General features: G+C 34.5%; 3 protein-coding genes across 3 annotated transcripts; 2 read left to right on the top strand and 1 right to left on the bottom strand.

Annotated features, from left to right (window-relative positions):
* The first annotated feature begins 556 nt into the window (after positions 1–556).
* Positions 557–6,108, top strand: LOC110738646 (6,7-dimethyl-8-ribityllumazine synthase, chloroplastic). Its single transcript, XM_021919038.1, has 8 exons — positions 557–856; positions 954–1,072; positions 3,065–3,157; positions 3,920–4,015; positions 4,557–4,635; positions 4,825–4,871; positions 5,213–5,272; positions 5,603–6,108. Exons 1-8 carry the CDS (start codon positions 718–720, stop codon positions 5,642–5,644), a joined length of 675 nt encoding a protein of 224 aa, XP_021774730.1. The 5' UTR covers positions 557–717; the 3' UTR covers positions 5,645–6,108.
* A 1,248-nt stretch (positions 6,109–7,356) lies between these two features.
* LOC110738645 (inactive glucose-1-phosphate adenylyltransferase small subunit 2, chloroplastic-like) lies at positions 7,357–10,712 on the top strand. Its single transcript, XM_021919037.1, has 9 exons — positions 7,357–7,536; positions 7,650–7,940; positions 8,242–8,499; positions 8,586–8,753; positions 9,215–9,318; positions 9,552–9,663; positions 9,882–9,980; positions 10,340–10,462; positions 10,579–10,712. The coding sequence occupies exons 1-9, from the start codon at positions 7,357–7,359 to the stop codon at positions 10,693–10,695; spliced, it is 1,452 nt and encodes a 483-aa protein (XP_021774729.1). The 3' UTR covers positions 10,696–10,712.
* Positions 10,713–10,772: 60 nt separating this feature from the next.
* LOC110738644 (cytochrome P450 84A1-like) lies at positions 10,773–13,696 on the bottom strand. Its single transcript, XM_021919036.1, has 2 exons — positions 12,309–13,696; positions 10,773–11,800 (listed from the first exon to the last, which is right to left on the bottom strand). The coding sequence occupies exons 1-2, from the start codon at positions 13,236–13,238 to the stop codon at positions 11,177–11,179; spliced, it is 1,554 nt and encodes a 517-aa protein (XP_021774728.1). The 5' UTR covers positions 13,239–13,696; the 3' UTR covers positions 10,773–11,176.
* Between the last annotated feature and the right edge of the window lie 1,299 nt (positions 13,697–14,995).

Here is a 14,995-nt window from a genome sequence, read left to right as displayed (position 1 = left end):
GTGCAGAGGATGCTAGCGTGCATAATATACCAACATTTTATGCTATTGTTTATCCAACAACTAGTATTACACATATAATTTACACCTCATAATATGTATAACAATAAACATAACAAGTCACCTCTCAATAATATAATAAGTTGTTATTTAAGCGATACAAAAATCGCAATCCACCCTCAACACCAATGTGTCTTCCTATAATGTTGACTTAGCACACACCATACTAAAAATAAATAAACACAAAAACCATCTTCTAGATCGGATCATTCCATTTGCTAAGAAACAAGAACATAAATCACCTCATCTTATATATTAGTGTAAAACGCAACAAGTCGCCTTTCAACAATATAACAAGTCACCTCTTAACAATATCATTAATCGCCACCCAAAAAATCCAACAATTGCAATCGAGTAATCGACTACAAGAGGCCAAGACTAGTGCATCTCAATTTCTCACCATAGTGTTGACTTCATACATACCCCAAAAGTAAAAGAAATGAAGAACAAATCATATGATTAGGTTAGAGCAAACAAAGGCATGAATCATCCGCGCACACACACAGCACACCAAGGCTCGAAGCATGCCGCTGATGTTCCGCAGCCTGCTATAAAATCTCGCACTGATTTGTTTCACTCCAACGCACTCACCCCAACACACCAATCAACTCACTCAAAAACACACAAAAAGAAAAACTCAGCAAACCAAATCAACCAAAAATGGCTTCATTTGTAGCTTCTCAATCTTGTTTCCTTACTGCAAACCCCACTTTTTTACCTCTCAAACCCACTTCCCTTCAACAATCATCCGCCTTTCTTCGATTTTCTGCTCCTATTTCTTCCTCTTCCTCCTTTCCTGGTTTGCAATTTTTACTATTTTTTTCCTTCAATTTTTGCTCAAAAATTTGATAAATTTAAAAGGGTAGTTTTCAAAATTGCTAATTTATTGATTTCAGGTACTGGGTTGGTTCATGTTGCATCAGAAAAGAAAAATCGGGCATCATTTGTTGTGACCAATGCTGTTAGGGAGCTTGAAGGTTATGTCACTAAAGCCCAGAATTTCCGATTTGCCATTGTTAGTTTTTTCTATCCCTCTTTTTATGCTGATTTTTTTTTTTTTTTTTTTTTCAATTTTATCTTTGGTATATATATTTTTTTTTTGACAGAATTTTGATTATGTTTAGTGTAATTTGTTAGATTAGGTAGTAAGTGGGTAGTTTCACATTGAGGTTGAAATGTTGTGAGATTGCAATTTTACAATGTATATTGATGTGCATTTATAAATTTTGATAGTAGATTGAAAAGTATCGGAATTTAGTTTGACTTAGAAGAGCAAGGGGAGTTTTGAGTAAACCCATTTGATTTATTGATATTATGAAGAAATGGTGGCAATTATATTAGTTTCATCATAGATGTTGTTGGTATTGATGTATTATTATAAGGATTGTGATATGCAACAATGGAATTATTGTACTGATGTTTTGATGAGAATGAAATTTTGGAGATACTAACATTTCAGACCTTGGCTTCCTTTTTCTCTATTTAATTTGACACAGAGAAAATAAAATTGGTGGTAATCAGATAGGGAAATAGGGATTACTCAGCAAATAAGATAATGGGGATGAGGCGTTTGGGGGAGTGAGGGTAAGGGGTAGGTGGATTTGAGTATGGTTATACTGAAGTAGTGCAGTTGATAGATTTAAAGGCAAATAAAGGAAAAGTCTTGATTAGTTTCGAGGCTTTAGAGGGATTTTGCAAATCGATGACTGCTTGAATTATATATGATGGATCTAAAGAATGATATAGAGATTTCAAATTGTGGCTTATGATGTTTATGCTCTTTCTGCCAACTAGAGTTCAAGTATCCTTGGCAGAAGTCAAAGCATCAAGCATGTGCTGCATGCTGTCACTGATAAGACAATAAAAGTACTTCTAAAATATTAGCTTTATACTGGGAACAAATGCAATTTGAATTTTGTTTTGTGAATGGATTTCTTTGCTGAGTAAACTATGACAGACGTTCTAGCCGCTGGAACATATTGTATAGAAACGACTCTATGGCCCTGTTTGATTTGCCTGACAATATCTGATCAAATGGAAATTCTTCTGATGTGATATGATAAAAATCATATGAGATGATATGAACTTAGCCAAACTTTTCTAAATTGTGAAGATTATTTCTAGTGTAATTTTACGATCTAGTGTAAAAGTTTCTGATTTGATTTTATATGGACTTCTATTAACTACGAAGTGGCAATATTTAGAGCACTTAAGGCCTATATATATCATGTCTAAATCAGAATAGTCTTCAATTTTGGCAATGTATTTCCTCTTGTTTGGATTGAGCCAAAGAATTTTCTCAATTACTTGGGTGAAAAGGAATGGAAATGTGTATCTGCATTACGGAGTATTAAAATTAAGATATAATACAACCTAATAGAAAAATAGGCAAGCAAAAGGGGGAGCCAAAAAAGAAATGTGAGCGCCTAACCCGGGAGAAGGGTGCATGCAATTATTTGTACTGTAATTAGGTAGGGGAGAAGGCATGCTTTCCCAGATGCTTTGCTACTGACGAAGAAAGAAGTCATGTCATAAAATCTTACAGATTCTCTGCAGTCTTAAATTTGAACAATTCTCTTGAGCATGGCTATTGGCCTATTTCTCCTTTCAAATGCTATAAGATCAACACTGGCTGCTTGGAAGCTACAGCAGTGACTTAATGAGCTAGTGATCTACAGGCTAATTGTAAGATTATAACAATACTGAAACTTGTAGATGTGGCTATTTAATCAGCAGAGCAAAAGCTTTACCAGAATAAGGGAGAAATTTAGATATTAGTTCCCTGTATATAGGTGCCTCAACATTAATTATACTCTTACTTTTTATGTTCTGAGAATTATCATACATGATTAGGCGTTACGTAACCCTGAAAAGATATAATTGGTTTTAAGAATTGTTGTACATAATTTAGCCATTACATGACCCGTAGTTTTATGAGGGCGTAATAGAACCTGATAGGTGTCTGTTTGCATCTCTAATTTGTCTATATTTTCTTGTTTTATTTAAGGTTGTGGCTAGATTCAACGAATTTGTGACAAGGCGGCTAATGGAAGGAGCTCTTGACACTTTCAAGAAATATTCCGTCAACGAAGATATAGATGTATGTGGCTGCTCTATGCCTATGTATATTTGTGACAAGTTTTTCCCAACCTGTGCAATGTGTTTATGCCATCAGCACTTTGCACAGATAGAAAGGGGTAGAAAATGAAAGTGCCTTTTTCTATTTATAACTGGATAAACTGATGGAAGATGGTGCATTAAGGCCCTGTTTGGTTTGATGTAAAAGGTTTTCATGGAAAATGAATTTTCCATTTTTTCCCATTTTCCTTTGTTTGGTTTGTTAAGGAGTGGAAAACAATTTTTCAAGGGTGGAAAATTCCATCTTTAATGGTGGAAAACATTTTCCTTCCAAAAACAAGGGAAGCCACATTTTCCTCTCTCCTCCTTACCTCTTTTTTTACTTCCCTTTCATTCATCCCTACATTTCCACTCTTATTTTTTATTTTTCTTGGACTTTTCTTGTATGCAACCAAACAAAGGAAAACTAATTTGCAATTGTGTTTTTCCTTGAAAATATGTTTTCCATGAAAACTAATTTTCCATTGAAAATGTTTTACATTAAACCAAACGGGGCCTAAATGCGGAAGACCTTTTCTCTCTCTATTTGGTGGATCTACTTTTTTTTTGAAAAAAAAAAAAAAGAGTAGCTACTTGAAGATCTCTAAGTTGACTCCCCAATCCTCATAGCACATGCCCTAATAATTTCAGAAATAAACATGTTCAAGTTCACATCTTTTTAATTGTTTCAAGTAGTCTTTTATTAATATCAATAATTTGTAACCAAACTTTTCTTTTATGACAGGTCATTTGGGTTCCTGGTGCTTATGAGCTAGGTGTAACTGCACAGGCACTTGGACAATCCGGAAAATATCATGCTATTGTTTGTCTTGGAGCTGTGGTAGGTCCTTGGCGTGTGTTAGAATTCAATGCGTTGTTTTTATTTAGTCAAATCCTTTCTAAATCATCCTTTTTGCTCCTTTACCACATAGAGTTTTTTTTTTTGGGTTGTGACCTAGGTTTTACGTGGCCATTCAGTCACAAGTATTGTAATTTTCCATGAGTGCCATTCAGGGCTGTCACAATTACTTTATTTCCCATGTTGAATATGTTTGATACACTTGATTCCCAGCACGCATTGGACTCACGCACCAACTTTCTCAACCTTTTTAATGCTTCTTTTAATTTGACATGGTACCCTTAGGCCTTAGTTGAGGTGTCAAGGCTGAATCAAATTTTTATTCAAAGTAGCTATTATAGGGATATTACAGGACATTCTTTTTAATGTGCAATTATTTAGAGGCCTTTTTCATATTATGTGCATGTTTCATCACTGTACGAGGAAAGAAATCCAATGTCAATGGCTAGTTTTTTTCATAGTATGTTTATGTACATTTTGTCTCTTGAGCTGAATATGTTTAATTCCTTGTTGGCAACTTTAGGTAAGAGGTGATACTTCACACTATGATGCTGTCGTTAATTCTGCTTCCTCTGGAGTACTCTCAGCTGGATTAAATTCAGGTAGAACTTCTTAGTCCTCATGATATTGGCATTTTCCAGAAAGACAGTTTACTTGCAAATGCATATTTCTCCATTTAGATGTCAATCAAAAGCAACTGTTCCCAAAGTGCATATCATAGCTCTGAAAATTGTCTGTGTTTATTGCATGTTGCTGATAAGTTTAATTGTGGTTTTGTTGTTCTGCTGCAGGAGTACCTTGTATCTTTGGTGTCCTTACTTGTGATGACATGGATCAGGTATTTTTTTTTCTGACCCCCTATTTCCTCGCTTCAAAATTTTAGCATACTATCTCTATTTTTTATTTTTCAATTGATTTTTTTGAGAAAACTTTTTTAGCATACAACTATCCAAATATAATGAATGCCATATCATCTGTCTTTTGTCACCTGCAAGTTGTTGTATGCTCACTGATAACATCTAGACCTCTTTGCTGCCTAAATGAATTTACTTTGGGACCTTGGTACAACCAACTGATCAGTTTGTCTCTTTGATACTAATGTGTTGTTGATGCTATATCGTTTTACTTCAACCTTAAGCCCCTTATAATTTGTGTTTCTCTTGTTCATTGTAATTGCAGGCCATAAATAGAGCTGGTGGAAAAGCGGGTAATAAAGGTGCCGAGTCAGCACTAACAGCTGTAAGTTTTTTTTACCGTAGACTACATAATTGCTGATTATTAATTTTGACATTATTTTTACATTTTCTATTCTGATGTAGAATTTGGAATATGGTCTTTATTTTCTCTAGAAAAAGGGGGGAGGGGGAGGAAGAGGGGAAACCATTTGGGAGTGGCCTATAAAATAGATCCAGTATCATAGGGTTGGAAGTTTGGTTCATGGTGCAATGCCATTGCACCACACCCCGATTTAATGGGATTTAATGTCTAGGTGTAAGGAGCACATATGCTGTATATATGGATCCGCAAAATATAAGCTCTTATCAATGACCATCTGACTTATTTTGGCAGATTGAAATGGCTTCGCTCTTCGAACATCATTTGAAGGCCTAAATTCATTATGGTTGATGTAAAAGGTATTTCCCCTGTTCATTGAGCCACTTCAAGGTTACCTAATTTCCTGAGCTGCTATAAACAAATGAGCACGGGGAAGGAGGGGATTCAGAAACTGAGAGTCTTACAGTACATTGGACGTAAGATGAAACTTACCACCCCTCCTGAACAAAGATAAAATTTTGGGCCTTTTCTTTTTTTTTTTAGTCATTTATTTGGTTTTGATAGTTTTTGTTGGAATAAATTCTTGTTATGGACAAGGCACATTGTTGTCTGAGAATAGTTCAAACTTATGTCTTTTAACTTTCATCTTGCTAGTGATTTGCTTGTCATTTGTCAATGTCAACCAAGACATCGTTCCAAATGTAACCTTTGTAACAGTTTTCTTTTTCGAGTCGTTTGTATTGACATTTTTGAAAGTAAGATATCAATGAACAGACGAACAAATGTTATCCTTCTCTTTATACCCTTATAAAATTCTTATATGCGTAATTCTGTGTATTTTCTGTGGCCACTTATGCAATACAATCTCCAAAAAGGCTGTTTTCTTTGACCTTAAAAATATTTTTAGAAAACACTGAATTTCATATTGAATTGAAAAGCTAAGTATGCCTATCTTCATAACCACTCTAGCTTGAATTTCTAAAAAAAATAGCCAAAATATTTCAAGCTTAAGTTTGAGTATTGTCCTTGTTTCTTCAAAGATCCTTCCTTTTGAGGTCCATACTACAGTAAATATTTAGTAGTTTAGTGGAAGATCTCGAATAGCATAGTGAGAGAAAACTAATTTCCTAGGAAAAAGTGAACTAATTTCCTAGAAAAAAGTAATCCAAGGGTAACAAATTATTGTTTTTTTTCATTACTAAATCCAATTTAATAACTATGGTTTTAAAGTTGGTGCTTCGTTCCAAATAAAGTATCTATTCAATTCATAAAAAAAAATAAGTACCAATTCGTTGTTGGAGTGGATAGTGATGTAGATAAAATTTGATACCCAAGGTCTCGTGTACCATATGCGACTTTACTACGTTGTTGATAATATGTGAGGTAAACCTTGAATGGAATCATTAATTACTATAGTTAAGAACAAGTTTTTATCAAGGGTGTTAGAATATTAAGCAAAAAACTTTGTAACTTGTGTGCAACGTGCTAAAATGATGCTTATTTTAAATCAATAGGAGCACATGAGACATCTAAGATTGAAACATATAGTAATCAAAGAATAAGAAATGGAATTTCATAAACATAAAAACCTTATTTTAAGCAATTAAGTACAACAGAAAGATTGGACCAAGCTATCTCCATTGGTCCTTTAAGATTCCTAGACAAGAATTTTGATTAAGATATTCAATAAATTAAAACCATTTTGGATCAACAAGAATAAAGCAAACAAAAGAATTGATGAAGAAAGTGATTAGTGATAATAAGAAACTTCGAATCAAAGTCAGATGAAGTTCCTTAAAACAAATTAACAAAATTTCTACAATTAAGGATTGTCAGCTGTTGTTTTGTACCATAATAATATTTCCAAAAAAACAGTATGATTCATGTTGTAATAAACCATGCTGCAGAGGCTATGAGGAAGAAACCTAAATATTCCCTGTCTATACCTTCTTCCTTGGTTTAATGCAACTGTCAAATATAATACATTGCTTTTAAAGTCGAAATCATTCATTATTTGTTAACAAAAGCAAAATTATTCATATTTTGTAATGGTGACATTGGAATTAGCCTCAGTAGTTCCTACCAATATCAAACATACGCTTCTAAGGTCGCACCATAATGAAGTCAGAACTCGTAAAAAGTTTTTATTATCCGTTTGTTCAAGTACGACCATGCCAAACTTTCAGCAGGCAGATCAACTTCTTTCAGTTTCACCTCAGGAAAATCAGGTTTTTGACTTAATCCTTTACACATAATGTTAATTTTATAGGCTTTAGGCTTACTATATTTTATAATGTCAGGGGTGGTATTTGACTTATATTAGGGGAATTGTGCATGTAAGAGTGTTGCAGCAATATTATTTGGAAATGGTTCAGACTGCAAGTTATGCCCATTGATGAGAAGACGGTCAGCAGGCGCTATTCCACTTGGAGCAAAATACAGACTGATAGATGCTGTTGTAAGCAATTGCATTAACAGCAACATAACCAAGTTGTATGCTCTAACTCAGTTTAATTCCACTTCTCTCAATTCCCACCTTACAAGAACTTATTCGAATGTGGGTCTTGGGAAAGAGGAGTTTCTTCAAGTCATTGCTGCATGTCAAAGCCCAGAAAATCAGAGCTGGTTTCAGGTCAGGAACATATTTTTCTGTAAGAAGTTTTTCTTAGCAAATTGTTGGCGATGTTCTATGTTACTCAGACTTGGGTACTACATCTGACTTGGCTAATTTTTTTTAAAGCAAAATCCATGCTTTAAATCCTAATGAAGTCACTGTCCATACACATGTCGGATTGTCTGAGATTTAACAAAATAGCAACACAGCACCTAAGGAGAAATGAAGAGTCTATAAACATGTTTATGGTTTTTTCGGGTTCTTATAGTCCTTCCATGTGATATACGTAGTACTTAGTTTTCTTATTTGTAAATGGCAGGGGAATGCTGATGCTGTTAGGAGATTTTTGTGGATGCTAGAAGAGTGCCCTGCCACGGAGTTTCTTATCCTCCCTGGCTATCATCTTTATAGAATGGATTACCAGGACATTCTGCAGCTCCACCACGAAACTAGAGCTGATATAACTATTTCAGCTCTAAGATTAGAGGAAAGGCATGACAAAGGTTTTGGTATTTTGAAAGTAGATTCAGATAATAAAGTACTTGAAATATTTGAAAATGAGACTGCGTTTCCTTTGGTGAGTTGCTTGGACTGTTATAATTTCATCACGAAGAAGCTATAATTTTTTTTCGGACTAAATTTTCTTGAAACACAATCAATCAGGTTGGAAGTGTCAAAAATTCCGAAGATAACAAGCACACTACTTATGCAAGCATGGGCATCTACGTCATTAGCAAAGATGTGATGGTAAACATTCTCAAAGAAGACCTTTCATGGGCAAATGACTTCAAGAGTGAAGTGATTCCTGGTGCTATATCATTAGGAATGAAGGTATGAGAAATATTGCTTTATTGATAAAATCAAACTAAATCATTCAAAGGGAAGATATTGTGTTATGTATAAACATCATATGATACATGCACAAATCATGGTCACATTATTATTGAACTCTTAAACCAGTATAGCTAATTTTCATATAAAGTTTGAGGAATATATTCATTGTTTACTCAAAGGAAAATACATCATACTACATTCTCTGTTAAAGTGTTTTCTCACTGTAAGCATATTAATTCTTTAAGCAAAAGTCATTACATAGTTTTATTTTTGTATGGTTTCATTGTTTTCACTTGAATACATCTACACGAACATCTAGTTCTGTATCTAGGCGACTAATTCTGATTACTTCTAGTTTCAATCTTTCGAAATGCATTTTATATGTCGAAAAAGATGTCTAAAATCTAGATTTACAGTTTGCTGAAAAGTTTTGCTTTTGTTCTTTTGGCCAAAGCCAGGTTCAAGCATATCTATTTGATGGATATTGGGAAAACATGCAAAGTATAAAGGGGTTCTATGAAGCCAACCTGGAAAGCACAAAGACAACAGACTTAAGATTCGAGTTAGTAAAGTCACTTAATTTAATAGATACTCACTCTCCCCTTAAAAGAAGTATACTACCTTGTTTAGATGTCCCTGGAGATAAAATGGTTGCATTCTTCCCCCTTTTTTGTCAATATATATTTCTTCAAGGGACCGAGGGAGTAAATTAAACTGTAACTGTACGTCTACTTAAAGTCATTGATATTATAAGGCTTCTTATGTTTAATACAAATTTAACCCTTTTGGTCACAGCTTCTGTGATAGCGAGTTTCCTCTCTATACTTTGCCTCGGCGTCTCCCTCCAACAAGAGTAACCGATGCTGTAATTACTGACAGTGCCATAGGAGATGGTTGTCTTCTCAATGTAAGAATAGTCATATTAACTAGTTCTATTTCTCATCTGAATAAGCACAATTCTGAGGTTTACAAACACTATTTATAAAAAAGGCACCTAAATCATCACGACTTTGTATAAAAAGGTTTTCCATTTACTTATTGAATTATGATAAAATTTATTGAAGATTTAAAGTTGGATCATTTCTTGTTGGTGGTCACCCCTATTTTACATTCTTTCAAGAGCAGAGGTGCAGAATCCAAGGCTCAGTGATAGGTCTTGGAACAAAAATTGATGATGCAGCAGTGATAGAAGATTCAATTATAATGGGATCTGATAATTACCAAGTAAGACTAATAGTTATATTATTAACTGCCCCTTCTATGTCTAATGTGAAAATGATTTGCACGTCTTGAACTCGAGTTCTATCTGTCAAGCACGGGTATGTCTTCATGTGTCAAACTCGGCTAATCTGTGAATTTTTGTATATTATTGGTACAAAGTAAAGTATATAGTGTCTCCCAATCCTTTACTTTTCTGTCAACATCAAAATTATCTGTGAATTTGAAAGGCTATACACAATATCATTAGTTCACTACTAGCACTATAACCGAATCTGGTAGAATCTTACATGAAAAAGGAGAGTTATTATTAGTTCTCTTTATACGTTAATTGAATACCTTCAACTTATTCTGCAAACAAACAGGAAAATTTTCTGCAGAACATGGAAACAAAGACATCATCGACAATTCCGACTGGAATTGGGCAAGGATCATTCATACAGAAAGCTATAATAGACAAGAATGCAAGAATTGGCAAAAGAGTCATGGTAAAAGAAGCTGAAGTTTTTACATATCAACTTATTAGCCCTGAAAATCTCTGTGTTAACATCAACAGTTAGTTTAATAAGTGATCATGAACTAAGTTTTACTTGAATTTTTGCAGATTATAAACAATGATAATATTCAGGAGGGAAGCAGAGAAGATGAAGGGATAGTTATCCGTGAAGGGATAGTGATCGTAACTAGGAACGCAATCGTCCCTGATGACACCATCTTATAATGATGCAGAAGCTATTTATAAGATAAGATCTTCAACACCATTCTTTCAACAAAATAAGAAAAAACAGATACAAATCATTGAATTCAGTAACACCATGAAAATTTAATTGTGCAATGAACCAACAATTGTACTTGGAATTCTCATTATTTTTGTTCTTCTGATTATGGAGAACTATGCATGGAAATTCCTACATGAAAGACATTCATAGTATGTAAAAAATTCATGATTTTAGTCGGTGTATCTACGTATATTCAAAGCATATATATTGAAAATTAAGAGTAGGCATGAATGTGCCAATGTGGTGAAACAAACTGCAGTGAAATTTTATTATATAGTGCACAAAATTATATATTGTGGATGCAGTATGGTCTCTTCATACTCAGCGCGAAATATTTCACTTGAAAGAGAGGCGGATAAATTTGATATCACCTACCTTCGTCGTTGCAATCACCAATCCTGCAGCTTTGGCTTCGTGGTTTATTCAGCTGAGCGTGTACAACAGGCGGGGACTAGGCACCGCAATGAGTCGAGTCACCTTTGAGACAGTGAGTCCAAAAGTTTCATCCATATTTAGTTCACTCGGCTTCATCCCATCAGGCAACTCCCACGTAAAACAATGGAGTAAGTTTGCTGCGCACAACTCAAGCGTGTATAACGCTAGCCCCATACCCGGGCAAGACTGTCTGCCTGATCCGAAAGGTGTAAACTCAAAATTAGCCCCTTTAAAATCGGGTGCACCCTCTTCAAGGAACCTTTCGGGTTTGAACGTGTCTGGATTAGACCATGAGTTCGGATCTCTTCCAATAGCCCATGTGTTGATCACGACTCGTGATTGTTTAGGGATGTAGTATTTTCCTATGACCGCATCCTTAGCAGTCTCGTGGAGCAAGAGCGGGATTGGTAGGTGCATACGTAGGGTCTCTTTTATGCAACATCGAAAAAATGGGAGCTTATCAAGATCTGATTCGTTGACCCGTCGAGTTAAACCAACTACGTCAACAAGCTCTTGTTGGACCCGTTTCATGTATTTGGGGTTACGTAATAATTCTGTCATTACCCATTCTACCGCCCATGTTATTGTTTCTGTTCCTCCAAACATCAAATCCTGTATAATTATAGTAAATTTACACTTCTATTAGTTATAAATGATATTTGATAATGTATCTATATCTGAGTTATTGACTATATGCCCACAAATATTTTGCTACATGATATTAGCATTATTAGTAATCAAGTGTTCAACATTTCTAAGTCAACCATACAACCCTCGTCACAACCTTTTTTAAGAGCAGCTTATTGTCCTTTGTACCACTACTCTTCTGCATTACTAAGTCTAAAACAGGGTTAAGTTTTTTCCATTCGTTTCAGAATAAATGACACAATTTGACTTTTTACACTGTTCTTAACTTACTTTGACTATATTAAATTTTTTTTATTTTTATTTTATTTTTCTTTTATGAAGGATGATTATATCAATTTTTAATTTATTAAAAGCAAATATTATCCTGTAAAAATAATGACATGTGAATTTTTGTTATTTTTTCTACCTACAAAATATTAAGACAATCTATATTACTTGTATTACGTAACAAATGTGTGCTTAAATTGCTTACCATGATAATACCTTTGATGTTTTCCTTAGTAAGTTTGATAGGGTTATTTGAATCTTCTTGCTTATTAACTTTGGCATCCTCACTATAAAAGTTCAACAACTCATCCACCACATCAAGATCTTCTTCAACTTTATTGTCTTGTTTTACATGTTCATTATTAGTTGCCTTTTTCTTGGCATGATCATCAATAATCGGATCAATGAACCGGTCCAATGCGGTCCGGGCCTTAACTAGCCGTTTGTTAAGCCCGTTCGGGTCAACCCAAGTGAGAATCTTGATAAAATCCGCTATATTAAACGCTCCAAAAAGCTCGGAAAACTCCTGCAGGATGGCTATGAACTCATCCTGGCCCGCGGAGAATTTTGACCCGAAGGCGGCCCGGTATATAACATTCTTAGTAAGATTAAACACATGATCCACGATATTAACGGGACACCCGGCCCGGCCTGAAATGGCCCGGATGATGTTGTCCACCTCATCGCGGACAGATTGCCATGACTCGGCCCGTTTCCGGCTAAAGAGGTGCATGACGCATACCTTGCGCATCTTACGCCAAAAAGGGCTGTAGTGCGCGAAAACCATGTCAGCCCTTTCATAGGTGAGGTAGCTGATGGCAATGCTAGCGGGCCGGTTGGAGAAGACACTGTCTTGGACTTGTAGAACTTCTCGGGCCTCATCCGGGCTGGAGACGACCATCATGTGTACCATGCCAATCTTTAGGTGGAACAGCCCGCCGTAACGTTCCGCCATCTTAGCTAGCCCACGGTGGGTCAGCTGGCCCATTACCGTAATGTTGCCGATGATAGGCAAGCCCGTCGGGCCTGGTGGGTATGGCTTTCGCCTTACCCTTGAAATGATGCCTAGTATTAAAATGGATAGTGTTATAACCAACAACGTTGATTTCAATACTAGAAATAGTTGTTCATGCATTTTTTTTTTTTTTTTTTTTTTTATTTCTTTAGTTAGAATTATAATGGCTAGCTTTTTTTTTTTGCCTTAAGCTCTTAACTAAGTGACTGTATTTTCTCTCTTGTTATTAGTGGTACACTATGTACACTAATAATTGTGTGTTTTTGTAACATAATTTTGATGACATGAGATATAAATGGTGTTCAATTCTATACTACTAGGAGTTGGTTTGTTGGGAAAGAAAAATAAACTAACAACTTGCTCTACCAATTGAATCCAATAATACAAATCGATTAAACTTGACAAACAACTAGGACATGTTTCATGTCTAACATAAAAAAATAATAGATGAATTCCAATATTATTCCTTTTGTTTTATAACTCTTCATGTTTATTTTTATTTGACTAATTTGTCTGTATGCATACTTTCCATGCTCATATTTAAACATCAATCTCTTTAACTACTTAAAAAAAAAAAAAAAAAAAAAAAAAAAAAAAAAAAAACATGTATAAAAAGTTAACTAGTGAGTGACCCGAGCGTTGCCCTGGGTTGTTACTGTTGTAGACGTACAATCGATAATTTTTTAAAAGGCTTTTCAAAACTGCAATTGTCATTGTCAAATCAAAATTGAGTTATTATTTGGATATATATTTTTTTTTAATTTATTTTAAGTTGAACCTTGTGGTTTGCACTTATATAAATTTTTCCATACAAATTCCATAGTAGATATTGGCTTAGATGGTTAAATAGTCCTATGTGTTATAGGAGGTTGAGGGTTTGACGTGGCGCAACAAAATAGGGACTACGTGGCACATCGATGTCATTATACTCAGGCATTACTCCATACTATTGTATTCGTGATTGAGGTGATAGAGTAGAAGCATCGCTCCCACATCGTAGTATCCCTGAGATCTAGGGATCAAGTCTCATGGGACTCATTTTAGGGATTTCCCTTATCTCCCCCCCTTAAATGAGCCTCCTTCTTCTTACTCTATAAAAAAAAAATAAAAAAAAATACTATTGTATTCATCTAATACTAATTTAAGCTCACTGGTTAAGGAAACTAGGAGAGTATATCAAGTATAAAATAACATTTTCCTAAAATGAAATTGTCACATGCAACATACTATAAATGAAAAAATAAACTTTTTGGTAAAAGTTAAACTATTTTCATTATTTAATTTATTACCCACTTATTATACTCCTAATGCTATTTTAACCTCGTTTGGGGGTGTTTGATATGATTCATCAAATAAATTGGTATGAAATCTCTTACTCCCTCCGTGTTTAATAAGTGTTACAGTTTGACTCTTTCCACTATTCATATAATGGTTTTGACTTGATTAATATACTAATATATAAAAAAAAAAAAAACAAATGTTATTGTATAATACATTATTGTTGAATTCGTACAAATATATACTTTCATAATATCAAATTTTCTAAAATTTTATTAACATATGATTAGATAAATTAATGGTCAAAGTCGTGTCTCGGCATAAGTATTTGATCAAACTATAACACTTATTATTAAAACACGGAGGGGGTACCAGACTGGTACGGATGAATACCCATACTAGTCCAAAGTTGTTTGATTGTATTGTTGGAATGAATTATATACTTCATCAATAGAATGGATTATTGTTAATCATAGGGAAAAGGTGAGGTATGAGATTTCATATGTATGGGGAGAGTTAGATCCCCTTGGATATGAGATTCCATTACTCAAAACTTCAACTAATAAAAAAAAATTAGATGGAATGAATTCTAACTCTAT

This window comes from Chenopodium quinoa, unplaced genomic scaffold, assembly GCF_001683475.1.
Source record: "Chenopodium quinoa cultivar QQ74 unplaced genomic scaffold, ASM168347v1, whole genome shotgun sequence".
NCBI classification, from domain to species: domain Eukaryota; kingdom Viridiplantae; phylum Streptophyta; class Magnoliopsida; order Caryophyllales; family Amaranthaceae; genus Chenopodium; species Chenopodium quinoa.
This window is presented reverse-complemented; position numbering and strand designations above follow the sequence as displayed.